At 38.3% G+C, this 27,585-nt stretch overlaps 1 protein-coding gene across 1 annotated transcript in view; it reads left to right on the top strand.

The window, feature by feature from the left end:
* Itga8 (integrin subunit alpha 8) overlaps positions 1–27,585 on the top strand; it is a 169,632-nt gene that overhangs the window by 129,578 nt on the left and 12,469 nt on the right. Inside the window, exons 26-27 of the mRNA XM_026408128.2 lie at positions 7,159–7,287; positions 13,403–13,516. Coding sequence (XP_026263913.2) covers positions 7,159–7,287; positions 13,403–13,516 — 243 coding nt within the window. The remainder of the gene's footprint in view (positions 1–7,158; positions 7,288–13,402; positions 13,517–27,585) is intronic.

Raw genomic sequence — 27,585 nt, 5'->3', positions numbered from 1 at the left:
GAAGTGTTCCAAATGCAACATGAGGCTCAAAGTCTTCTCACATAAGCCTCAAAGTCCAATAAGCCCCTAACAGAGTTCAGTTTTTATAACAGTAACTGGTAGAGTTTGGTTATCCCCCAAATTACCCAAATGTCCCCCAAGTTTGAGGAAGAAACACTAACAGCATGAACTTTCTAACCTGTGACTGCTTTAGGAAACAATGGGCCAACTTATCAGCTCACCCACACCTTGGCTGCTCAAGTTGGAAGCATCAGTCACTGAGTTGGGGTGGGGCAAGAGTGACCACACACAGATGCTGTTAGAAGTCTGTGTACTTTTTTTTATTTGAATGCCTGCCCCCCAGCAGGCTTCGGTGAGACTCATTCAACTTGATTTGCTGACACTGTTCAAATCTCAGAGTCTGAGGTAGGTAGAAATATGGGTGATAATGGGGTTCAGGAGAAGATGAGCTATGCACACCCTCATTTTCCTATCTGAGAAAACCAAGACCCAGCCAATGTCCGCATGGTGGTCCAGAAGTGCCTTGGGCTCACTCCCTCCTGCTTTCACGCTGGCCTTCTGTGACATGGTTGCTGCCCTTAGGTTTCTGTTCCCCCAGGATGGCTTCCACCTCCTCAGATTCATTCACCCGCCGTCTGTGACGTTAGGGACATTAGCAGACATCCATGCAGGTTCTGCCTCCAGCCTTCACCATCTTAGGTCAGAGGAAGAAGACTGTCATGTGGCAATTTCTTCAGATTCTACCATTCAAAACATTCTGAAACATTCAACTGTCTGCAGCATTCAGACCAATCCATTAAATCTAATTTGTTCCAGATCCTTCTTGGAATCAGATTTTAGAGTTGAGTAAAGTATTTCTCAACTATACTCAAGGCAGTAAAATAATTATTTCAAACTATCAATTTTGTTATTTTGGTGGACTTTATCCTGGGGTTTGGAGAGGCCTTCAAACACACTATGATCTTTTTGATAAGATGAAAATGTAAAATCTACTAAGGAACCAAAAATTTCATAAAGAGTAAAGGGATTTTTTTTTTCAATTTGGCAAGATTTTGTAATAAACAGTGAGAGAGAGAGAGGAAAGACTAAGGAATGTGAGGCTGTACCTAAGAGAGAAAGATGCTCAAATGTAACCTGTGTTAAGATCACAGCACATTCTGGGTCTAACTTCAAGGAAGAAGAATCCGGAGATCAAAATGATCTGATGGAGACTACACTGGAGAGAGTATAATGTTAAGAGAAAGCCCACACTGTTTATAAGAATTGTCTTTAGGGCCTGGGAAGCAGGAGGTTGCCGCTGAGAACTAGGCTTTTCAACAACACCAATCCCACAGGAAGCCCAAATTACAACCAGATAGCACAAACATGGATTGCAGAGACACAGAACCAGTCCATTTGTCAAGGATTATAGCCCTGCAAATCGTTTTTTAGAATCAAGTGGGCCTGCAGACAGTGGCTTGGCAAATTTGCATAGTTTTGTCTTATCCTTATGAGTACTTTCTTCTTGCCTAACTGCCGCCGATTACTGGTTCTCATTAATTCAGAAGGCAGTGACCCCTGTCAGTTCTCAAACAACTCTCCTTCGTTCTCTCTCTACTTAAAAATCAGGCAAAAAGGAAGATCATTTCTTCTTTCTCTGTGTTAGCTACTGATTTCTTTTTATTCTTTTTTTTAATCATTTTGAGGGCCTTAAATATTTGCAGCTCCAATTTATTTCATAGCCAGGGCATTGTTTGATGTCTGTTACTTGCCCTGTAATATGCTCAGGCTTCTGCTACAAGCTCTCCTTCTTGTGGGGGTAAGGGGTGGTGTATTCAAGAAAGCAGTACTGAATTTAATTTTCTTCTCTTCCAACTGTGATGCCATAGTGACAGCCACTAGATCCTGGGTTTGTCTTCTCCATCCTATCTTATGTGTGCTTTCTTCTGAGAACCCTGCCTCTGGCAGAGGAATTTATTCACCTTTTACTCTTTATATATATATATATATATATATATATATATATATATACACACCGGGATTGAACTCAGGGGTGCTTAACCACTGAGCCACATCCCCAGCACTTTTTTGTATTTTATTTAGAGTCAGGGTCTCAGTGAGTTGCTTAGCACCTTGCTAAGTTGCTGAGGTTGGCTTTGGGCTCGAAATCCTCCAGTCTCAGCCTCCTGAGCTGCTGAGATTACAGGTATGCACCACTGCGCCCCACTCACCTTTTACTCTTAACAGTGCCTGTAGGTCAAATCCTTGGCCACCAAAGAAATATACCCCTTGGGTCCCATTTCTTTTTGTCTATCTTCTCTTTGAGATAGCCTTCAGGTGTGTGTGTGTGTGTGTGTGTGTGTGTGTGTGTATGCGCATATATGTGTACATATATGTGTATGTATACATATATGCATATATATGTATACACACACACACACACTTTGGAAGGCTATCTCAGAGAGAAGATAGACAAAAAGAAATGACTCCCAAGAGTACATTTTATTTGCATATCTATATCTGTATATCTATATATATCTATATCTATATATAATCTATACACACATACATATACTAGAAAGACTAAGGAAAGACTAAGGAATGTGAGGCTGTACCTAAGAGAGAAAGATGCTCAAATGTAACCTGTGTTAAGATCACAGCACATTCTGGGTCTAACTTTAAGGAAGAAGAATTCTGAGATCAAAATTATATTATACACACACACACACACACACATATGTGTGTGTGTACATATATCTTTTTAAAGGATTAATTGCCAACCATAGAAAAATGAAATGAAAGTATGAAGGTACTAGTTCCTAAGTTAGGTATATTCATTATATTCATGCCATTCAAGCTAACCTGGTTTCTGCAGCCTTAGGGGTGGGGACCTAAGCCCATCAGCCCATGTATATTTTAAAATGCAAAAACACCATGTCCAAGACTAAGAAAATCTCCAATATTACCTCTGGAGTAAGTGATGATTCTTCTAGTTATGCTTTGCATGAACTTTTCAAGAAGAAAAAAAAGTGTTTTTTTTCTTTCCCCACAAACCCTTAACATTTGCTTAATTACAAAGTAGACAGACCCCCGGACTTGTCCCCACTTAGACTTAATTACAGACCAAGAAGCCCATGAGAACAGTCTACTGTTTCTTGTGTGCAAGAAATACCTGGCATCCAAAGACAAGTCACAAACAAGAGAAAGGTAACCCATGTGGCTTTGGTTTCCAGCCCCTATCTTCCGGTGTTACGTGTCCAGCTGCATTGCACTTTCTAGCCTCTCAGTATCCCTTTGGTCTATAAATTTAAACCTATACCAGAGTGAAGAGTTATGAAAATAACTCTTGCTGGGGTCAAATTTGGAGTAGCAGCTGGAGAAACATATTTACTAAGAATTATTTCCTCATTGCAGAAAAAAACATTGTCATTCGTTCTGAGACAGCCACTGAAGTGTTTACAAGCAGCTCCTTGTAGCATTTAATGTCTGCCTAACAGGATGCTAGGAAGCTGGACTCTTCGCTTCCAGTGAGTTCAGATTCAGGAAAAGCATGGTCTGTGGGTTCATGGCTCCAAATATTCCTCTTGAAAATGGACCTTATTGTTTACATTTCTTGGATAACTTCTTCCTTACTTTTTGTCTTGTTTTGTTCTTTGAAATAATTTCTGGAATGCCATTTGAGAAAACTGGTTTCCAAGCCACTTGAAGAACTTTTGACCATAGTGTTTTAAGTGTGGTATTCTGCCACTTGTAAAATACAAGCGTTACAAAAAAGAAATAACTGTGTTCCACTGACCCCTGTCTTGCAAAGGACTTATTCTCTAGCTCAGAATAAGCCCTGTGTTTTATCGAGAGACTGTTACAAATAATTGTGAATGACACGGTACCCCAGTAGAATATATTCCTACACAAATTGCACCTCATGGAACCTTGCAGGAATTTCTTGCTGTTGGGCTATTGTTGATAGCTAATACTGATTGAGGTGAATACTGATGTTTCTAATACAATTATGGGCTGTCACATGGGAATAAAGAATCTTTCCCTAGTTCATTCCAGTACCTCTTCTCTGTAGTTTGGTAGCTACAAAGTTAACCTCCGCAACCTAATTGTCAGCAACCTATAAAAATAAAAATAACACATGGTGCCTCTAAAAGGGAAAACAACACATACATAAGGTATATGATAGAAACTCTAGGAGAGATTAAGGATTTCCCCAATTTTCAATTTCCTTTCCACGCTTAACTTTTTGGATTAATGGCAGGAACTGCTCATGGGACAGCCAAGCTCATAGGAAATTCTGCTCTTCTGATAATCTATCCTTTTCATTCTCCTCAATGGCTACTCTAGAACTTCCTGACTCTCCTTGAACTTCCTATCCACTTTCTCTCACATTTTTACTACCAGGTGATCTTAAAATGATCTATTGCCCCATCATAACCCCTGGCCCCTTGCCAGCCCACCCAGCCCCACACACCTTCTAATCATGTCTCATCCATCCATGACTCCTCTTCATCACTCTCAGAGGAAGGACAACTGTTCCTCCAGCTCCTACTCTAATTTTGCTGCAGCAAATATCTCCCGTTTCCTGTATATCCTACCTTCCCCTTTCTATTGATTCCTTCTTTGGATCCTGTAAACTTACTAAAATTTCCTGCAACTGTAAAACAAAACAGTAAGCCAAATAACACCGCCCTGTGTCCTCTTCCAGGAATGGGTCTCTTTTTCTTCTATTTGTAGCTAAACTGAATTTGCTATCCCTACTTCATTATTTCTCATTTAATTAGAATTTTTTAAAATTTTCATATAAAAAAACTAAACACCCATCATAAGACTATATCAGGCAATATATGAAGGAAATATTATACCTCTAGTGGTGTTCCCACCCTTTAACTCTTATGTGTTCTATTAACTTACGTTTTATATTTTCATTCCTATAAGAGTTGCACTGTATATTGACAATAGATAAGAATACTCTTTTAAAGTTCGCAATGTCATTGTTATATCTGAAATGGAAATTGGCAAAACTTCCCTGATCTCTATCATCAAGTCTCTACCACTGGTAATACTTTGATGACTACTCTTCCAGACTTTTCTATTTATAGATACATAGAATAGGTATGCATCATTTTTTTCTATTGATAAGTACAGCTTAATTACATAATGCTATTGTGTAACCTGACTTTCCCCCTAATACATGTATCTTTCTAAATTAAAATGTAGCTCTATATTGCTTTTTTAAAATATCTAGTCTTGTGTACATGTATCTTAATTCATTTAATCAATCACTTACATTTGTCCATAAAGTTTTGATTGATATCTTTTTCCTCTGTTATACGTAGTGTTGCTAGGAAAATTAATGTTTTGTTTTGCTGCTTTTTTTGGAGGACAAGGTTCATCTCAACTCAGAGCTATTAGAAATTATTTTAATGAGAATAATAGAAAGATTTAAACTTATACTTTTTTCAAATAATTATTTTTCCATTCACTCTTAGCTACTGCAGTTTGATTTTTGCCTGTACCATCAATCAAAGGGCATCCATGATTTCTTTTGGAGGGGGGCAGGGGTTGTACTGGGGATTTAACCCCAGGGCAATTTAACCGCATCCCCAGCCCTTTTTATTTTTTTATTTTGAGACAGAGTCTTTCTAAGTTGCTCAGGGCCTTGCAGAGTTGCTGAGGCTTTGAATTTGCAATCCTCCTGCCTCAGTCTCCCGAATCAGATTACAGGAGTGTACCACTGCGCCCAGCCATCTACAATTTCTTAATTAACAGATTTTTTTCCTCACCCTTCTTTACTACCTTTCAGGATCTCTTGGCATCCTTGGTTGTTTATTTTTGCAATTTTCTTTTCCTTGGGTTTCTATAAAACCACACTTTCCTGGACTACCTCTTACATCTGATTTCCCCATCTGAGTTTTCCTGGCTGAATCTTCTTTCTCAGCCTGTGTGTTCTTCCTGGGAGGTTGAATATGACTGTGCTTCTCACATACATGTTCTCACTGGGCAACTTAGAGCAGTTAGCAGAAATTGTGGTTTGTTTTGATAGACACTGACGGGCACCAGAGCAAGCATGTGCAACATGAAACAGGTCAGGCATTAGCCAGGTGCAGCTCAGGATTCGGAACAATTGTGCATACTGGAGCCCTGGATATGCGCAGCTCTCAGTGGCAGATGAAGCCTGAAGAAGCAGGCAAAGGCAATTATCAGTGGGTAAAGACTTGTACATGTCATGCTAGGGAGTGTAGACTCGACTCTTTCTGTCAGTCTGGTAGATTTCTCCAGATCCTTGTGAGTTATCTTATGTGGTACATCCTACATCTGCAATGTAGAAATTTCTTTTTTCATTCCTCAGAGCTGAGTATACTAGTATTGCTTCCCTTCCATGACCTGAAGGAAAACCAGGTAAAAGAAGACAGAATTCTCAAGATGGAAGTGGGGGTGGGAGGGGCAGAAAATGAGGTTTGTATAGACAGTGCATCTCAAATAAAGAATGTGAATAGGATATTGTGTGTGATGTATTGGAACTCTCAAAATATTTTTTTTCAGCCATTGGATGTACCCAGCATGAAGCTTGAGATAAAATCACCAGTTCTAGAACACTTGCAAAATAAACTCAGGGCTGAAAACAAGCTCCATTACAGCATCATGTGCATGGGGCATGCTTTACAAAAGTCATTTTCACTAGGACATGGTTCTCTCCTGAGGGACACTTCTCTCAAGCACTGGAATGTGGGATGCAGTCATGCAAACATTAGGCCCTTGACCACATTGGGTTATTTTCCCACTTTTCTGCTACCTCAAAAGCCATCTTTCCACCCTGAGTTTTGCCAGCTCCAAATATAATGAGAGGAAAGTAACTCATGTCTGAAAATCAGCTACATATTTTCTAGCCTTCTGGGGAAATTGCTGCTGCTTAAAATCGTATCCTTACAAGACAAACTTCCTAAGAATTCATTTCCCCCATGCTTCATGAATTCCTGTAACAGGAGAGTGGAAAGGCTCATTGCTTGTCAGTGCAGGTCATTTTGCTGTTGCACATCTTGCTGGTAAATCACATGTCTGAACTCTCATATGAATCCGATTCACTTGGGAACGAAAAACTGCCTAGAGTTCAAGGCTAATGAAAGGTAACAACTGTTAATGCAATTGGGTATGATCTCTTCCACTTTCTGTTTGCAGCCTGCAGCCTCCCCAGAGGACACCCCTGAGCTCAGTGCCTTTCTGCGAAACTCTACCATTCCTCATCTTGTCAGGAAGCGGGATGTGCCTGGTGTCCAGCTCCACAGACAGACTCCCACAAAAATACTGGTGAGTCGTCTCTGTGTGCATAGATCTGAAGAGAATGATTGGACCCGTCAGAAATCCCAGATACAGAGGGTTTTAACTTCAAGTCTTATTTGCAGTCTCCTCTGATGCTCAGATACGCCTGACATATTTTGGCAGTAAGAAATGAAAGTGACTTTTCTGTGAGGATTAAGGAGCATTTGTGATATAACCTTTTTGTTCTTCTAAACCTATCACAGAGGCCACTTTAGAGAAATAAGGATGAAAACATCAAATGTGACCTTTAATCCATTTTAAGAACATGAAGGTTCAGTTGTTAACCTGTCCACAGAGAGTCTGAAGTGAGCTTGGAGGAGGGCTGTTCATCACTGGGCCCTGAGAACCTACCTGTCCTGAATCTCAGAGTTCTCTGCCCATCCAGAAGAGTCGGGAATGGTGTGTTCAGGTTTCCTGGGTCATAATCCCTGTAGCGTCATAGCGTTAGGGTCTGTAGTTGCTCTAGGTTGAGCCTAGGCAGTACTTTGCAAAACTTTACAAAGCATTCATGAGTCAGTATTTTTGATGCAGTTCTCCTACTCATCCCAATGTTGTTTTTAGAGCTTTATCTCCTCACATGAACATCCACTACTTCTCTGACCATGTGGCAAAGGCTGAAAATGAGCATCAAGGAACAATTTAGCCCTGTTCCACAGACCAGTTCCATAAAGAGTAAGACCATACAAGTACATCTTCCAGCCTTGCACATGTAATCACCCCAAAACCCATCATCCCGGGTAGACACACCCAGAGGATTAGGGTAGGGACCGGCCCTTGGGTACTCTTCTCTCCCTACCTTTTCACTCTGTTGAAAACCCATAAGCATAAGAATATGTTTAGTTTCCTTAGTATTTTTTCTTCAGGGTGTAGCTCAGTGCCTCGCTCATTTGTTGAGCAAATGTGTGAATGACACTGTGGATGAAGTTATCATGGCTACTACTAATGGCTTTTTGAGTCACCTCCAAAATGCTCTTGTTGTGACATTCCATCTAGTCTTATTCTGCCCCCAAACCCTCAATTCAATTCTAACTAAATATATTGCAAGCAGTTAAAAAGATAGTGATGATGGAGATTCAATTCACTAGCCTCTCTACCTACTGAATCTGAAATAAAATGACTGTTATGACAATGAACAGCTGCTTTGAGGAATATAATTATTTGAGCCAGTTATGAAACTGTAATAATTCAAAATAGCTGAAGGGAATAAATCTATGCTTGAGGAATTAAATCTCTGATTTTAGTATTTGTATGACTGGAAGAGGGGTAATAATCAGTTGAATTCATAGAATTAAAAAAATTGAAAGTTAGCAAGGAATTGCAGGAGATAAAGCTTAGAATGATGGTAGGAGTGAAGGTTATGAATCATTGGACCCCCTCAACTAAAGCAGAGGATGCACTGGATACATATAGCATCATACTTGGCTAAATGAGAAAAATCAACTACATGCTAGTACATGTTGGGGAGGGAAGAGGCAGAGAAGTTCCAGTAAAGGCCAGATTTGGGAAAGATACCAATTGAACACCCCCTACCTGCAGGCTCTGCTTTTCTTTGAGTTCTGAGTCCAGATCAGTTCATTCAGGGGCCTTGTCTAAGCCAGCCACAGGCTGAGAAGCATGGGAGCCTTGAGGAAGATAAAGAGGTGGGAAACTAGAGAAGTCCTAAACTGACTTCCTTTCTGTTCTCACCCTCCTATACTAACTTGGAATTAATTTATTATTGTTTTTTAAAAAGCAGAGACAAATATTTCTTTAAACTCTGGTAATCCTAATCATTTATTTCAGTTCAATAAAGTAGGATAATGCCACAAAGGATTATTCATAGTTCTGAGAATTCTGAACATGTTACCCAGCACATCGATAACATTTTATTAGTGGTAGTAAGCAGCCATCAAAGAGAGAGTATTAGGGTGAAAAGACTCAAATCCCAACTCTCTAGTTCATTGATTCAAAAAAGGGGGAGCTGGGGATGTCGCTCAAGTGGTAGCGCACTTACCTCGCATACGTCAGGCACTGAGTTCAATCCTTAGCACGACATAAAAATAAATAAGTGAAATAAAAGCATGCTGTCCATCTACAACTAAAAAATAAATATTTTTTAAATAAAAAATAAATAAAAAAGGGGAGAGTGGTTTCCAGATCCATAATTTTAATTTGGAATGATGAGAAAGTTCTGGAGATGGACGGTAGTGATGGTTGCAAAACAATGTAAACATATCTGGTGCCACATATATGGTTCAAATGGTCAAAATGATGTTTTAAACATATTTTTCAAACACTCTGGCATTCATTTATTTTATCTTGATATTAAAAGTTCAAACATGGAAGTGGACAGAAAAGTACAAGCAAACAGTGCAGTAAAACTAAGGTCAAGCAAGGAGTGTTTGTTAAAAATAGAAGTGCCTGAAATTATATAGCAAAAAGCTCTAATTGGCAGATTATGGTTCAAGTACCTATAAATTTCATAACCGTATAATAAATACATACCCATCCCATAAATTCATAGAGCTCTGTATATTGTCATTAAGAAAAAGCTTCCAGGGTAAATAATGAAACAGAAAACAATGAGTGACATCTGCAGAATTCTAATATGTACACTACCAATGGGAAAAGCCCTTTGGAAAAACCAATGTTCAAACCCACATAGAACTAACCATGTGAAAAATAGATTCAGATTGTTTTTTGTTTTTTAAATTTCCACTTCTGTGTATGTCTCATGAGTACACTGAGGCAAAAGAGATCAATAACTAAAATTCTTCTGAAAAATCATGTGCCTTTGTGTTGTAGAGTCAAATATTTTCCTTCTATTGTTTCTTATTAAATATTTTGACATAAATTTTAACTTCTGAATATCATAGAAGCTTACTTGCTCATGGATGATTGCCAAGGTAATCTTTCTTTTCCTTATCTGATTTTAACTCATCTTTTATTCACATTTTCCCTTATAGGATCAAAACTTGCAAATCATACACCTCCCTATGTCCTCAAGTCAAAACAACTCTGGAGAGTGATTATGCAGAGTTTATTCTAAAATCAAAAGCTAAATAAGACCTCCCACCGTTTTTGTTTGGTTAAAAACAACTTACTGAATCACATTTCTGATTAGGAATTTAAAAGTGCAAAATGCCAACATCCTGTGTTGGGATCATAATTTCCAATTTGCATAACATTTTTTGTATCTAAAACACTGAAATTTAATTCTCCTCCACCTAAGACTATATTTGCCTTTCTCATCTTGTTCTCCTGCTGCTCTTGTTATTATCACGTCCTTCTAATCCTCTCCAAATTTTTGTCTTCCCTTTCACTTCTCTGATTACAGAAACCTTATCTTTCTTAATTTCTCTTCAGCATTTGATACTATTGGCCACCTTCTGGAACTATTATATCCCTTGGCTTCCCTCCAAAAAAATTCTCTCATGGGTTTGTCCTATGTTCTGGCTAGCCCTGTCTTAGAATAATTAAAGGGACATCTCCTCTTCCCATCCTTTAATGCCCTTGTACCTCATATGTCCATCTTCTGGACCTCTGCTTTCCTCCCAATGATTTTGCTTTTTCAGGGAAATTTCTGGCATGACCATATCTCCAGTCCTGCCTAAATGCAGCCTGCCATCTTAGCAGTCCCTTCTTGCAGTCAAGACTTGAAAGGTTTGCCTAGATGTCTAGTAGCCATCCCAGTCCTAACCTGTTCAAAACTCTTGTCTCCAAGACCACCCTAAATGTGTCTCTTCTCTAGCAGTCTCAATATTTGTAACACCAGTATGGATCCTACCAGTACCCTTCCACCCTGTTCCAATACAAAGAGCTCCCTCCACTACTCTCTCTGCTTCATTGCAAACTCCAAATGTCTATTCTACTTCCAAAATTTCTGTAAAATTCACCTTTCTGTCTTTATTCTTAATGCCTCTGTTCAGGGCCTTAGCATTTCTTATTTGGGTTCTTGCTACAAGCTTCTTAATTATCCTCTAGCCTTTAACTCTATTTTTTTCTCAAATACCACCTTTCTCTCTAAAACACAAACCTGATCATGGCCCTTGATTTAAAAACTTGACGCCAGTTCTCCAGTACCTTCTGAATTAAATCTAAGCTCCTTAGCATAAGCAGTATTGTTCACTACCTAGATTTTCTTTCTCATCTTATTTCTGTCTATCCATCTCACCCCTACGTACCCTGCCCTCCCCTTTCCTGAGCATGCCCTTCCATCATTCAGGAGGACCTTGTGCCAGTCACCCCATTCTTCCAGGTAACTCTCACTCTTCAAGGGCCATTCCACACATCAGCTTCTCCAAAGTCCTCCAACAGAGCTAGCTAACCAGGATTGAAATCTCCAGGGAGGTCACAACAGCCACCAACTGGCTTCCCTCTTGCCTCCTGGGGGTGGGATTAGCAGTGAGTAGCATCTTGATTGTGGAGCATAAAAAATGTAAGAGTCCCCATGAGACCCAGGAAGTGCAGAGCTTTGGGATCTCCTACTTCCATCATCAGCACCTCAGGCTCCAAATCTAATAGACAAGGATAGCCCAGTTACCTATATTTGGAAGCATCCTGTACAAATCTGACCTTACCAGAATTTATTCTGATATATGTTACTGATTGCTTAGTTTTTAGAGAATTCTTTGTTCCTAAAAATATTCTTATGGTAATATGCTCTTCAGGTTATTATGTTATGTATCAATTTCATTAAAGTGAAATGCTTTGGTCAAGTGCTTCACATAATGTTCAATAGACTTATTTGTGATGGGCACCTGTAGTCCAGTGTTTGAGACATGAAAAATGAATAAGGATAACCCCTAAGATAAATTCAAAGCAATGAGGAAGTATTCTGTAATGCAAAAAAAGAGTACATGTATAATGGCATAAGTTGGTGTGAACATATTGTATGTACAGAGATACGAAAAATAGTGCTCTATATATGTAACAAGAAATGCAATAAATAAATAAATAAATTCTTTTTAAAAAGAAGTATCATTCTGTACAATGGCACATAGAAAATTGGCATCCATTAATTTCCATACTGGAATTCAATCTGCAATTTGATTGATAAAATATTATTGGTTTGATAGGTAAAATGTCATCATAATGAACACTTTCTAGGATCATGCATCTCATATATCCAGAGTGACCCATTATAAGTTGGGAAACCTAAGGAAATGGTTAAAAACAGCCTGATGAATAGAATTCACAAAAGGGCCTGCTCCACAACTAGGAAGTATTTGGGGCAGAGAGAAGCATGTTAACAAATGCTTATCAATAGGTCAATAATTTTGAGTCTCAGATTATGGACTTGGGAGCTTCCTCTGTAACCCTCTCCATACTTGCTCAATATAGCAACTAGTGGAAAGAATGTCTATAAGAAACATCTTCCCAGGTTCTGAGTAAATGAAACAGAACAACTCATTGACTATTTCCGAAGATGAGTACTTAGAAGAGAACTTGCATTTTATGCATGTCCATTTCTCTCTCTTACCACTAATATCCATGCATCATTACCACTAGCCTACTTGTCCTTGGTTGTTTCAATACGTCTGTTCTTTCCTTAAATTAAATTTGCAGATAAGGTAGTGACTTCTGAAGAAATAAAATGGAAATAAGTGGACTTTAATGTTGATTCTCTACCAGCATTTAAAGAGACTGCCTGTTTTAGTCAGCTTTTTCACTGCTATGACTAAAAGACCCAGTCGGCACAGTTGTAGAGGAGGGAAAGTTTATTTGAGGGCTCACAGTTTCAGAAGTCTTAGTCCATAGAAGTCTGGCTCCATTCTTCAGGTGAGGCAGAACATCATGGTGGAAGAGTGTGGCAGAGGAAAGCAGCTCACATGGTGATCAGAAGCAGAGAGACTCCATTCTCCAAATACAAAATATATACCCCATAGCCACACCCTCACTGAACCGCTTCCTCGAGCCACACCCCACCTGCCTCTGGTTACCACTCAGACAATTCCATCAGGGATTAATTCACTGATTAGGTTAATGCTAATACCCCATCACCTCCTCTCCAAACCTTCTTGCATTGTCTCACATGTGAGCATCTAAATCATAAAACTGCTCCTGTCTTTTAATGTGCTGTCCCTGATGTTGGGGGTTTTTGTCTTGTTTTGTTTTGTTGCAGAATTGTACAAATATCGAGTGTTTGCAAATCTCCTGTGTAGTGGGACGACTAGAAGGAGGAGAGAGTGCAGTTCTCAAGGTCAGATCTCGACTGTGGGCCCACACGTTCCTCCAGGTAATAATATCACAGATACATCTACATACCATTCACTGGAACCTCTTCTCAAAAGTTCAGTGAGATGTCTTTTTAAAATAAATTTTTAATTTAAATATTTTTAGACTTTCTAATTTTAATTTTTTTTTCCTTGCTGTACTAGGGATTAAACCCAGGGCCTCCCACATGCTAGGAAGCCTTCTACCGTTGACTTAACATTCCCAGTTCTTAATATTCTCACTTTAATTTTTAAGTTTTTATCATTTGGGCTGGGGATGTGGCTCAAGCGGTAGCACGCTCGCCTGGCATGCGTGCGGCCCGGGTTCGATCCTCAGCACCACATACCAACAAAGATGTTGTGTCCGCCGAGAACTAAAAAATAAATATTAAAAATTCTCTCTCTCTCTCTCTCTCTCTCTCTCTCTCTCTCTCTCTCTCTCTCTCTTCTCTCACTCTCTCTTTAAAAAAAATCTTTAAAAAAAAATTCTCTCTCTCCCTCTCTCTCTCTCTCTCTCTCTCTCTCCTCTCTCCTCTCTCACTCTCTTTAAAAAAAAAAGTTTTTATCATTTGCAAAATTTTTAGTTTAGATGTTTAACATGTTTAAATTTGAAAACTTTAATTGCTTCACTAAAAACATTTGAAGGAAATTTCTTTGGAGGAGTTGAGGTCATCTTTCCTGCAGATAAGGATGATTTAGCCACCCTGAGGCCCTAAGACCTTCAGTAGTAATGTAGAGTCAAGCAAGTATTTTTACTTAGCTCACTCCTATCTGCTGAGTGCCAGGTACACAGTAGGTTTCCCATAAATATTTGCCAATGAAAGGATGGTGAGTATGGCAACACAAGTCAAGCCATGTGTCCAGAAAAATAAAAAAGAGGAAATCAATTTCGATGGGAAAAAGGAGAGTGTTCCACAAAATTCCTCAGATCACGTGATCCTGCAGCACAGGCTCCAACCACAACAGCATCTCAGCAGAGATCCTGGTTTGTGGAATTTATAGATTACTCTGTGCTTTGCCTTATCCTTACTGTGGGTTTCTCTACTGCTCTGGATAAGTCCATTAATTGTCTGCATTTTAAAAGTTTAAAAATCTCTTTTATGGTAATAAAATGAAATTCAACTAAGTAATTAACTTCCGTATTTTAAGACCTTATTGATTAGGCAGGGTTCTTCTTTAAAACACTAAATTACAACTCCAACCAAATCTATGCATTCTTGCTCATTTTTTTAAGTACTAAAAAACTCACCTGGTTCATTATGCCACTGAAAATTCTTTTGAGCCTACCTATAAGCATAGAATTTTATTTCTCTATATTTTCATGATTTCTACCATTTAAAATACTTCTCCCATCTCACAATTCTTTTAATTTTGTCCCCAAAACAAAATTAGAAAAAGAAGAAAATTAGTTACTTTTTAAAGGTCATTTGGACACCTTTATTATCATCATTATCATCATCTTTTATCGAAGGCAAAGCTTTCATCTCTATTAACATGTTGCACTGGATAATCCTGCATTGTTGGAGTCATCCATTCATTACAGGAGACTCCACAGCACTGCCTCCTAACCCACTTGTGACAACCTCAAAGTGTCTTCAGATATTGACAGTTTCCTGGGAGTAAAATCATCCCCAGGTTTGAACCACTAATCTCTCTCTCCCTTTTTTTTTTTTTGGCCAAACCATTATTTATATGTTCACTCAACAAATATTTATGGAGCACCTACTGTGTGCCAGGCACTGCCTCACAGGGAAATATCAGTGAGCAAAGCAGACGTAGCACCAACCTTCACAGAGCTGTCCCCTCAGCAAAAGAGTTGGAAGTGACAAAAGCATGCATAAGCCTGTTTTAGACAGAGATAAGTGCCCCCTGAAGCCAGTGAAACAAGGTCACAGGATTGAGTGGGAAAGGGGGCCGCCTCTATAGGGAAGGTGGGTGCAGGATCTCAGGAGCATAATGTTGTTTAGTCAAGTACAGTAATAAGCAAAACTAAACAGTTCATTGGTAAATCTTAGAGAAAACAAATGAATGAAAACACAAAATTCGCTAGAATAGTAAATATCTCCTGAGTAGGGGCCATTCAGGGAATAACATAGAGAATGTTTCTAAGTACTGATGGTGTTTCACTAAAAAAAGTCACGTACATGTTCATCTTGGATTTTCCCTATCATCATATGTTATAAATGATGATTTGTATTTGCCCTATATTCAATTGAACAACTTTCATTCAAAGGAAAATACCAGAAGGACTGAGACAGTTTGGAATCTACTACAATAGTTCAAGGGAGGAGGAAACTAGGAGCTCTTTTACAATTTTATAGTTCTGACTGTATTAGTTACCTATTGCTGCATAAAAATAATTTCCCCCAACTTGGAAATTTAAAACAATAAGTATTCATCCTTTCACCCTGAAAGTCAGGAATCTGGCCACAGCTTAGCTGGGTGCTCTGGTTTGGTGTATCTTCACTGAATGATAAAATTGAAATGTCAGTGAGGCCTGAAGTCAATCTGAAAGATTGACTGGGGCTGGAGGACCATCCACAATATGGTTCAAGGACATGCATAAAAAGCTAGTGATTGATGTTAGGAGAGCCAGGTCCTTGCTCCGTGGACCTCTTCAGATGGTGCTGATTGAATGCCCTCCTAACACAGTGGTTAGCTTCCCCCAGGCAAGCCAGGAGAGAGCAAATCTTGCATGTCTCTTGTGACCTAGCCTTGGAAGTCACATTCTGGCATTTCCCCAATTTCCTGCAGTTCATGCGTATCACCCCTGTTCAGTATGGGAGGGACCCACATACAGGTGTGAAACACCAGGAGGCAGGAATCACTGGGGCCTCCTTGGAGACTGGCTACCCCAATTACATTAACCAACTCTTTACTTTTCTGCTTTTTTTAAGGTGAAACTTATCTCAAAGCATAAGTCATAAATCCTGTTCTTTCTCTAATCAAATGAAACTAGAAACAAATGATTCTGTCATAACCAATGTGTCAGTGCCCTAAAAGCTGATGTAACAACCACAAACTGATTATCTTCAAGCTACAGACATTGACCCTCTCAGTCAGAAGTGTAAAACTAAGGTGTGCACAGAACCGGTTCCTTCTGTACACTGTGAGGGAGAAACTGTGCCAGGCCCCCTCCTGGACCCTGGTGGCTGCCAGCCATATTAGCATCTGGTGGCCTACAGACACATCACACCAGTATCTGCCCCGTCTTCATATCACTTCCTGCTCTGTGTTTTTGTGTCATCTCCTTTCTGTCTCTTCTGAGGACATTCATTGGATTAGAGCCCTCCCTAATTACTAAATGCTCATCTCTAACCTTTCCTTAACTACATCTGTAATGATGTAGTTATATTAAGGTCATATTATGAAATTCTGGATGGCCATGACTTTAGGGGAGACATTATTCAACCCACTCCAGTCAGCAGTCCCACATCCCTACTGAAAGCTTTGCTACTCCATTTTGCCACAATATTTTTAATTAATTAATATAGTAAGTATGCTTTTCTTTTTCCAGTTCTGAGAATTGAACCCAGGGTCTCTGGCTTGCTAGGCAAACTATCTACCACTGAGCTATATCCCCAACTCTTTTCAAATTTTATTTTCAGACAAGGTCTCCCTTAGTTGCCCAGGCTGGCCTCGAACGTCTTCTCCTGCCTCAGCCTCTGGAGAAGCTGGGATTATAGGCGTGTGCCACCACACCCAGACAATACACTGTTTAAAATGTCACTAACCTTAATAGTACAGGGGGAAGTAATTAGTTGGGTTTAAGGCATTTGGGGTATAACTATTTTCTTTCAGTTCATTACATACTTTTAAAAATATACTCTTATACTTTTAAAAATAGTACTTCATCACTAATCTTGGGCAGATTTTCTAATCAGAATAAAGTTATGGTGACTCTTTCGTATTTTTGGTAAACACTGGCAAAGTGTGTTTTTGAATTTTATTTATTTTTATTTATGTTTTTGGTACTAGGAATTCAACCCAGGATGCTTAACACATCCCCAGCCCTTTTTATATTTTATTTTGATACAGAGTCTTGCTAAGTGGCATGGGGGCCTCACTAAGTTGCTGAGGCTGGCTTTGAACATGTGCTCATTCCTGCCTCAGTCTCCAAGTCACTGGGATTACAGGCATGCAGCACCACACCCAGCAGAATTATATATACACACCTTCCTCTGTGAAAACTAATCAAAGTGGTAAAAACTACATGCACACATTAGAACAAGTTCTAGGAGCCCTGACCTTGATTTCCTCTGTTTTTGCTATCTTTGGTAGATACTGGGTCAGGAGGCAAGAGCCTGGTGCTATTCCTGACTAGCTCTGTGAACTTTCATGGGGCCTTTTTTTCCCCATTTGAGATGAAGGGATTGGGCTAAAGGCTCCTTTTATTCCTAAAACTTTACTGATGTATGGGCAACTCACATGGAACCTCTCCTAATAAGTTATTTATAATGTTTATTCTGCTTAGCTTAAGTCAGCAATAGCTCAGCATGCTTTATTAATAGCCTCTTTTGTATTATGTTTACACTTAGGTTGACTCAGAACAGACTATATCTAAATGGTTCTCTAAACTTGAAGAGCAGCCAGCCAACCTTTCCAAACAGATATGTCTGCAAATAGCAAGGTTTCTATTGAGTAATCACCATAGCGCCAGGATAGTAAATGCTTGTGTGTGAGTTGTAACTTCTTCTCACAGAAATCCTGTGGGATACATGTTATTATTATTATTATTAGCTGCATTTTACAGATAAGCAAGCTGAGATGTGGAGGTTAAGTGGCCTTCTCTAGTAAGAGGAGGAATCTTTGAGTTTTTGTCCTATGTATGTTACCTTGCTAAACTGCTAGAGATTTCTATGTGATAACTACATGCTATAGATTTTTACATCATAATCGCAATGCTACAGGTTGCTAAACTAACTCTTCTGTTAGACTACTGTACTGTAACAACTGTATAGATATTTTATAAATACTACGTATTAAAGCTTTTTAGCTTTTTTAAGAATACAATAAATTTCATAACAAGCCATTTCAGAATCCAGTACAAACATAATTCTTGAATTATATTGCCCATTATAATGGTAATAGCCACATGTGACTATCTAAATTTAAAGTATTTTAATTTCAATAAAATTAAATATTCACTTCCTCAATGTCACTAATCACACTTCAAGTGTTCAGGGATCTCTCCTCTTAACTCCTCTACAGAACTGTGCAAAAGCATTTCTGTCCTTGAAGAGAGTTCCAATGGGATGCACTGTTTTAGAACTTTAGGGAAATATGTTTCCCTTCAAACTTATAAAGTTATTTCATATGGTCAATTATCATATCTATGAATGAAGATTTGGACATTGTTGAATACTAGTTTCCTGACTCTTCTTATATCCCATGATAAGGTAAGAATGAGGCCTCCTTTTGTTTCATGATGGTATCATCTGCTGCCTCGAAAGGCAAAAACCTTTGTCAAAAATCCACTTTTTTACTAAGAGCAGCATTCCAGGTTTGAGTAAACACAACCACCTCCTGCTCTCCCCACTAGCCAGCAAGGACAGCAAAATGATGTGATGTTCAGACTGAGGAGCAAAATGTGTTGGCTTTACTTCAAAGCTTGGATGTAATTAGGGACTGTACAAGTAAACTTTTGGATTCAGAACTGCTTAGCAAATAAAACATTGAAATTCTGCTATATACAATGAAAAAAAAAGTGAGGGAGATTACATTCTTTGAAAGTTAAATTTGGAGGGAGTCCTCCTCAAATTTATAGCTGACCCAGGAATGTGAGCTCCTCTGAGGCAGGAAAAATGTTCTGTCTTTGACTCTCCCAGCAGCCCTGTAGCACCTTGTCCAGGAAGCTATACCTGGCATTGCAATGGTTGAAATACCTGTGGACAAGTTCTAGGGTTGGCTGGGCCATAACGTATGGACTATTCATTCAGAAGGAAACCAATTGAGCTAATCAGGAATGAAATCAACAAATTATCATTCTTGGTCTAATGCTGATAACCCTGAAAGCAGCCAATATTCTGGCAAAGTTAACAGCATGTCGCCAGAAAACATGAACAAGAAGTGGCTTGAAATGTCCTTCTCTAGAAATGCACTTTGCTCAGTTTGAGATACAAAATACAGATGAATACATGGATAATCCTATTGGAACTTCTCTGCACAGCTGGAAAGGTCTTCAGTGAGGAGCTTTGGGTCATGTTTGCTATGACCTTTGGCTTTTCTTCCAAATCTTTGCCATCTTGTCCTGCGCCCAAACCACAAGCTGGTCTGGTTAAGTGGCTTTAGTAAGGACTTCTTGTAGGCAAAGAAATGATCATTTCACTTTCTTACCTCTCTCCAATGAAACACTTCTGGCTGAGATGATAAGGTTCTCAAATTGAGGAGAAAACCATAGCAAGGTTTTAACAATGTCAAAAAGTAGGCTTCCTCTTCACTCTGAGCCACATCCTCATTTGATTCTTTTGGTCCTAAGAGGCAGACAATCCAGGATACCAAGTGACAGAAACAAGTCCAAAGGGTCATTATTGTCTTCTTATTCCCTGTCCAAGATGATGATCAGCACTATTAGGTGCTCTCAGCACGGTTTCCAGCCCTCAGCCAAAGGTCAGGTAGCTTCAGAAGTCTGAGCAATGCAAGACCCACACAGCTGTCATAATTGATTTAGACTCAACCAGGGGAGAAGGTTTTGAAAATTGTCTCCTTCAACCCACATCTATGCCCCTTAGACATAACCAAATGACATATTCAAATAGCTGAGGCATTTTGCTCTCTTTTATTTCTTTTGCTGATACAGAAACTGAGAATCCTCCTGGACATCCACTAATAACCTGTTACCTTGTTTGATGCAGTTTCTATCATCAAAGCCAAACATAAATCCTTTCTCATTATAAGGAAATGAGAAGCAAGTTGCTTGCTATTCTGTAATTGAAAAATGCAGAAGCAAGCATGCACTCCAAAGAAGCTTTGCAAAATATTCTACATCTCAGAATGTTACATATAAATCTTTGTGTCACTTAACATTTAATCTTCATTCTCTTGCCTTATAAAGGAAAGTTTAAACACAAAACTTCATGTTAAAATGTCAGATGGTTTCTTGAAGGGTCTTTCATAAAATTTGGAACTTTAAATGAGATAAAAGAGAGAAAGCATAAAAAAGATAAGTTTAAAAAAACTATTTTCACCATCTAATAATTCCAAGAATGAAATTATTAGTGTCCCAATTATGAATTGTCATGTTAGATTTTTATTGTTTAATTATCTTTGGTATACATTTTTTAACACTATTTTCTTCAAAGACTGAACAACAAAAATTATGTCATTTCAGAGGTATTGAAATAACATAAATTTGAAAATTATAATTAGCCTATTCAAGTCATATTCTACTTTTCATAAATAATATGGGCTTCCCTGGGTTGCCCATTTTCCTAATGACACAACTTTTCAATCAAATAACCAGAACCACTCTACCACTTGTATTCCCTCGATTTGCTTCAGATTTCTCTGCCTTTTGCTGTTGCTTCTTATCTAAGGGTTGGAAGAGAGGTAGATTAGGGAACCCCAAGCCCATGCAATCTAAAGGTAACTACGCACTTCTCCTATGACTTTGAGCATGACATCATACTGAAATGAGGGAGAATGCTTTTTCCATGAAAGAGTTATCATTACAACCCTACAATTGAGGGACAAAGAAAGTATTTCAGTCTACATGCTTCCATTCTATGTGTGACATTCTATTCCAGAGGTCAGCGGAGTATAAACTGCATCTTCATTTTCCTATTAAATAAGACCCTGTGTTTCTTATTGAAGAAGTCCCTGGTAATGGAGAGACTGGCTAAACAGTAAGTTGTTAGCACAAGGAGTCAAACCAAATAACCTGCATCAACATTCTGAAGTCTTTCCAGGGAAAAGGGTCACTTCCTGGGATACCAGAAAAACTGGCATGAGTCACCATGTGTCTAACCACACTAGTGGCCCAAATTTCTATACTTTCGCAGTTTCTGCTTATTTCAGTATTTCAGTCTTGGAAGCCTAATGCCAGAGAGGAATGCATTACTGCAAACTCTCTCTCTATTTGTTTATGTGTGTGTATGTATATGTATACACAGACACATAATATATTGAGGATTTTAATAGTTTTATCACAAAATCCAGAAGGAGATAAATATTTTCTTCCTCCCTAATCCAGGCTAGAAAGTCTACAATTCATGGTTGATGCAACTTGATGCATTATATTTGTTCTGTCCCTTTGTAAACATGCAAATGGGTCTGAAAAAAAAGTTTTTATTTTAGCTAATCCTAAATGAACCCCTTGTCCTGTGATTGTTGCTTAAAATGGAAATTTCCTTTATAATTTAAAGTTTCTCCAGCAATTTCTTAGGTTTTGTCACCTCACAAAGCTTGGCTTCTGGGAAATGTTGAGTATTTAAACATGGGCTCATAAAATGGAAATGTGTTTTTAAAATAATTGTGGAGAAGGAATTAAGCAGTTCAAAGGCAGGAAAGGGAGAGGTTTTGACCTTGACAGACATGCTTAGGTACTTAACCACCTCAGAAGCCTCATCTCCTCTCCATTTGTTGCCAATAATTTTTATTTGTACCATTATTGTAAGCAAACCATTGTGCGAAAGTACATAATAGAGACAGCCAGTGGGCTTACAAACCACAGTTTAAATAATGCAGTAATGACAGAGAAGGCAGGCATTTTTCTGGGATTTAATGGCTATCTGGGGTAAAAAGAAGGCCCCAGATATTGTCAAGGAATATTAAACAACCTGTTTTTCAGTCTTCAATCAACTCTAATATGGCAATGATTGCTATTATATGAGTAATTGCTGGATAGGAGATTACTTTTAATGTGAGAATATTATACTTGTTTTGTGAAAAGCACAATTGAAAGCATTCAGTTTTAAACAGGGAATCATTATTGTGACACTGTCCATAATTATTTCTTACAAATTAAATACCCACCCATGCCACACCTTGGATCTATGATGCAGAACTAAGATCTTTGACATCAACCCAGCTGATCATGGTTTAATAAAACACATTTCCCATTCCTTGGCACTCCAGGGAATTTTTTTTTAAAGACAAAGATTCCTCTTTATTTGCCATAAAGGATAGAAGAAATTTTGCTTTTGGAGAATTTAAAACAAAGAACAGGCCGATGTAGGAGTTTCAGTCTTTATAGGTTCTTTTCCTACCTCCTAACTGACTCAGGCCCTAGGCTGTGTTGGTTTGCATGAGTGAATCGATAATGAAGGTAAGACCTCATTGTGAATTGAAGCCCTCAATATATACCACGACCTTCTCTTAACACTTCCCAAACTTCCTAATTCAGTTAATGGAAAGTTGCACATCCAATTCAATAATTGAAAACATTAAGCCTTTTATAAGGTGCTCTCAAATGACTGGTACATGGGGTAGGATCATCAAACAGCCAAATCATTAGATGTCTTAAGTCATCCTCTATTCAGGTGGTCAACCAACCAATATCAATTAAGCCCTAGTGCAGAGTTCTAGGTCCCATGGAAGATTTGTACCATCTAGTTGGAGATAAAAGTATACCTAGGCATCATTTAACATTATTTTATGAAAAAGATAATAGAGATGCACTCAGAGAGATGTCTCAGGAGGCAATTTCATCATTGTGTAAACATAGTGTACTTAAATGAAGGCCACTATGATGCCACTTGGCAATATAATCTTATGGGACCACCATCATATACGTGGTCCATTGATGACCAAAAACATCATTATACATCTCACGACTGTAAAATTTTTTAAAAATAAAACGTTAAACCACAATGTGAAAGTTACAAAAAGTATTCAAATATGTTCTCATCCCAGACCTAATTAATCAGAATATCTAAGATGGATCTCAGGCGTTTATGAAGCTCAACAAAGTCCAGTGGTTTATGAACCACCGAAAATAACAGTACAGATTGAGGATGAATGGAAATGTGAGGAATCCAACTATGGTCAACAGTGGGAGGGATGAAGGGAAGAGGAAAGAAAAATCCCTTAGAGAAATATAGTTCTCCACATTCTACATTCTAGATTTCAACCCTCATCTTTTATGTGCTAAGAAGTTTTCATATTTTATTCTTTCATAAATGCAGAAAATCAAGTAAGAGGAAATCTTTTTAGCTAGAATTGATGCAGAGATGGAAGGGTCTTGCACAATTTGTTTGCCAAAGATACAACTTCAAGTGAAGGAATATGATTTTCTACCAATCTTTTAAAGTGACCTTGGAAATGAACGAAAGCTTCTTTGTTCAGGGTTTGGGAGCATGGACATGTACTTGAGTATTCAACTAAAATCTTCACATACACAGAATCCCCAGGCTAAAATTTCCCCTGGGTCTATCAGTGAAGATGGTAAGGAATTAGATTGAAATTGCCAAGTACACAGAAGATTTTATGAGCAAAGATTTCCAAACTTTATTTTTAAAAATTCTCAAAGATAGAAATAAAAATCCAACTTTCAGTTAAAATGGAAATATCAGCAGAAAAGAGAACAGCAGAAAAATGAAACCTTCAAAAGAATTGTTTTTCCAAATGAATAGAGCTATTTACCCTGAAGGGCTAGAAAGAAAAAAGGCCAGATATATAATAATTTTAAGTATGTAAAATTTGTATCCTGTGACTTGTCCTTATCATATGCAGAAAATAGGATTTACCAAAGAGAAAGAAAATTCAGCCATAGGAAAAAAAATAAGCTTCATAAAAATATATGAGCAAAATTATTACAATCCAGATTACTGAATTGGCCTCCAGAGACCCAGCACTGAATCTTAGATAGTGATGTGCTAGTAAGTGTTTAATAGACTGAACTGCTCTTTGGGAGGGGAGAAAAGAAGCTCTGAGGTATAACTTGTGTTGATTTCCATGGTGTAAATGCTTTCATCATGGCTGTTTTCAGGCTGCCAACACAATGTCAGTGAATACAGAGCTGGGAAGGAATGCTCAGTAGCACACTATTATAAATATGATATTTATTTAGTCATACATGGCATTGGGAGCATAGATAATAGGAAAATGTAATAAAAATGATTAGGTATTGAGTTTTGAGTATTCATTACCTTCCAAGAAATACAATGGACTTACATTTACCTTGAAGGTTTAATAATGCCTTTGTTTAACAACTGAGCACCAAAATTTTTGAAATTTTAACAATTGGCTGTCAAGAGCCTTTATGAGGCCAGCTCTAGCACAGCATTGGGTTTAGTCACTGTTTCAAGTGGAGGAGAGTCACAGAAGCATAAGTTCTCAAAGCAATTTTCCTAAGTTATTCCCAAATATTTTCCCTTTGACTTTAATCAATAGTTAACATGATTGTTTCCTTTGCTGTGAAGAAGATTTTTAGTTTGATACCATCCTGTTTATTGATTCTTGATGTTATTTCTTGCTGGGAAATTCAGTTCCTAAATTGACATGATAGAAAGTTGGGCCTGTATTTTCTTCTAGTAGACTCAGGGTCTCTGGTCTAATGCCTGGGTTCTTGATCCACTTTGAGTTGAGTTTTGTGCAGGGTGAGAGTTAAATTTCATTCTACTATCTATGGATTTCCAGTTTTGCCAGCACCATTTGTTAAAGAGGCTATCTTTTCTCCAATGTATGTTAATACCACCTTTGTCTAGTATTTATGTGGATTTGTCTCTGTCTTCTATTCTGTTACATTGGTCCTCATGTCTGTTTTGGAGACCATAGCATGCCATTTTTCTTATTATAGCTCTGTAGTATAATTTGAGGTCTGATATTGTGATGTTTCCTTCACTTTTTTGTAGGGGAGAGGTACTGGGGATTGAACTCAGGGGTACTAGACCACTGAGCCACATCCCCACTCCTATTTTGTATTTTATTCAGAGACAGGGTCTCATTGAGTTGCTAAGTGCCTCACCATTGCTGAGGCTGGCTTTGAGCTCATGATTCTCCTGTCTCAACTTCCCAAGCCGCTGGAATAATAGGTGTGCACACCTCGCCCAGCTTCCTTCACTTTTCTCACTAAGGATTGCTTTGGCCATTCCAGGCCTCTTGTTTTCCAAATGAATTTCATGGCTGCTTTTTCTTTTTCTTTTTTTTTAACATTTAAAAAAAGCGATTTTATTTTTTTGTTGATTTTTTAAAAAAATAAATGACAGCAGAATGCATTACAATTCTTACTACACTTATACAACACAATTTTTCATATCTCTGGTTGTATATAAAGTATGTTGACACCAATTTGTGTCTTCATACATGTACTTTGGATAATGATATCTATAACTTTCCACCATCCTTGCTAATCCCCTGCCTCCTCACTTTCCCTCCCACCCCTCTGCCCTATCTAGAATTCATCTATTCCTCCCATGCTCCTCCTCCCTACTATGAATCAGCCTTCTTATATCAGAGAAAACATTCGGTATTTGTTTTTTGGGGATTGGCTAACTTCACTTAGCATCACCTTCTCCAGCACCATCCATTTACCTGCAAATGCCATGATTTTGTTCTCTTTTATTGCTGAGTAAAATTCCATTGTATATATATATGCCACATTTTGGCGAAGATGTGGGGGAAAAGGTACACTCATACACTGCTGGTGGGACTGCAAATTGGTGCAGCCAATATGGAAAGCAGTGTGGAGATTCTTTGGAAATCTGGGAATGGAACCAGCATTTGACCCAGCTATCCCTCTCCTCGGTCTATACCCAAAAGACTTAAAAACAGCATACTACAGGGAAAAACCACATCAATGTTTATAGCAACACAATTCACAATAGCTAAACTGTGGAGCCAACCCAGATGCCCTTCTGTGGATGAATGGATAAAAGAAAAAAATGGCTGCTTTTTCTATTTCTATGAGGAACATCATTGGAATTTTAATAGGAATTGCATTAAATCTGTATAGTACTTTTGGTAGTATGGCCATTTTGACTATATTAATTCTGTTTATCCAAGAACATGGGAGATATTTACATCTTCTAAGGTCTTCTTTAATTTCTTTCTTTAGTGTTCTGTAGTTTTCATTGTAGAGGTCTTGACTGTATAACTTTTGCTAGTAAACAGATGGATCTGGAGACTATCATGCTAAGTGAAATAAGCCAATCTCCAAAACCAAAGGCCAAATGTTCTTTCTGATATGCAGATGCTAGCACACAATAAGGGGAGATAGGGCTGGGAAGAATAGAAGTTCAGCAGATTAGACAAAGGGGAATAAATGGAAGGAAGGCAGGGATGGAATTAGGAAAGACAGTGGAATTATTCAGAAATAACTTTCCTGTGTTCATATATGAATACACCACCAGTGAAACTCCACATCGTGTACAACCACAAGAAGGGGATCCTAATTAAATAAGTTATATTTTAAGTATGTATAAGATGTCAAATTGACTCTACTGTCATGTATATCTAAAAGGAACAAATAAGAATGAATAAATATTAAAAATAAATAAAATTTAACATAAGAGCCAATTAAGCAAAGAGAACTTTTGGAAACAATCTATCAGAAACACTGTATGCTTGTAGGTCAGTGGTTCTTAACTGGCAATTTTGCTCCTGGGGGGACATTTGGGAATAACTAGGGGCATTTCTGATTTTCACACTGGGGCATCTGGTGGCAAGACATGCATTGAAGCTGAGAAACCTGAGCCACAATCCCAGCCCAAATGCCTGGGTTCTTGATCCACTTTGAGTTGAGTTTTGTGCAGGATGAGAGTTAAATTTCATTTTACTACCTATGGATTTCCAGTTTTCCCAGCACCATTTGTTGAAGTGGCTATCTTTTATCCAACATATGTTAATAGCACCTTCGTCTAGTATGAGATAAGTGTATTTATATGGATTTGTCTCTGTCTTCTATTCTGTTCCATTGGTCTTCATGTCTGTATTGGAGCCCATAGTATGCCATTTTTGTTATTATAGCTCTGTAGTATAATTTGAGGTCTGGCATTTTGATGTCTCCTTTATTATTGGGTCTTCAGTACAAAGTGACATGCGATACATTTCTTATGAACTAAGTACACAATAGTTTCCTCTGTCAGATAACAAGGATTTTGTAACTCATTGTGTCTGCCCTTTATACTTCACTCGCAGTAACTATATTAATCCT

Source organism: Urocitellus parryii, chromosome 9 (genome assembly GCF_045843805.1).
Source record: "Urocitellus parryii isolate mUroPar1 chromosome 9, mUroPar1.hap1, whole genome shotgun sequence".
In the NCBI taxonomy this organism is placed as follows: Eukaryota; Metazoa; Chordata; class Mammalia; order Rodentia; family Sciuridae; genus Urocitellus; species Urocitellus parryii.
Note: the sequence above shows the minus strand (reverse complement) of the source record. Positions and strands in the feature narration are given on the sequence as shown.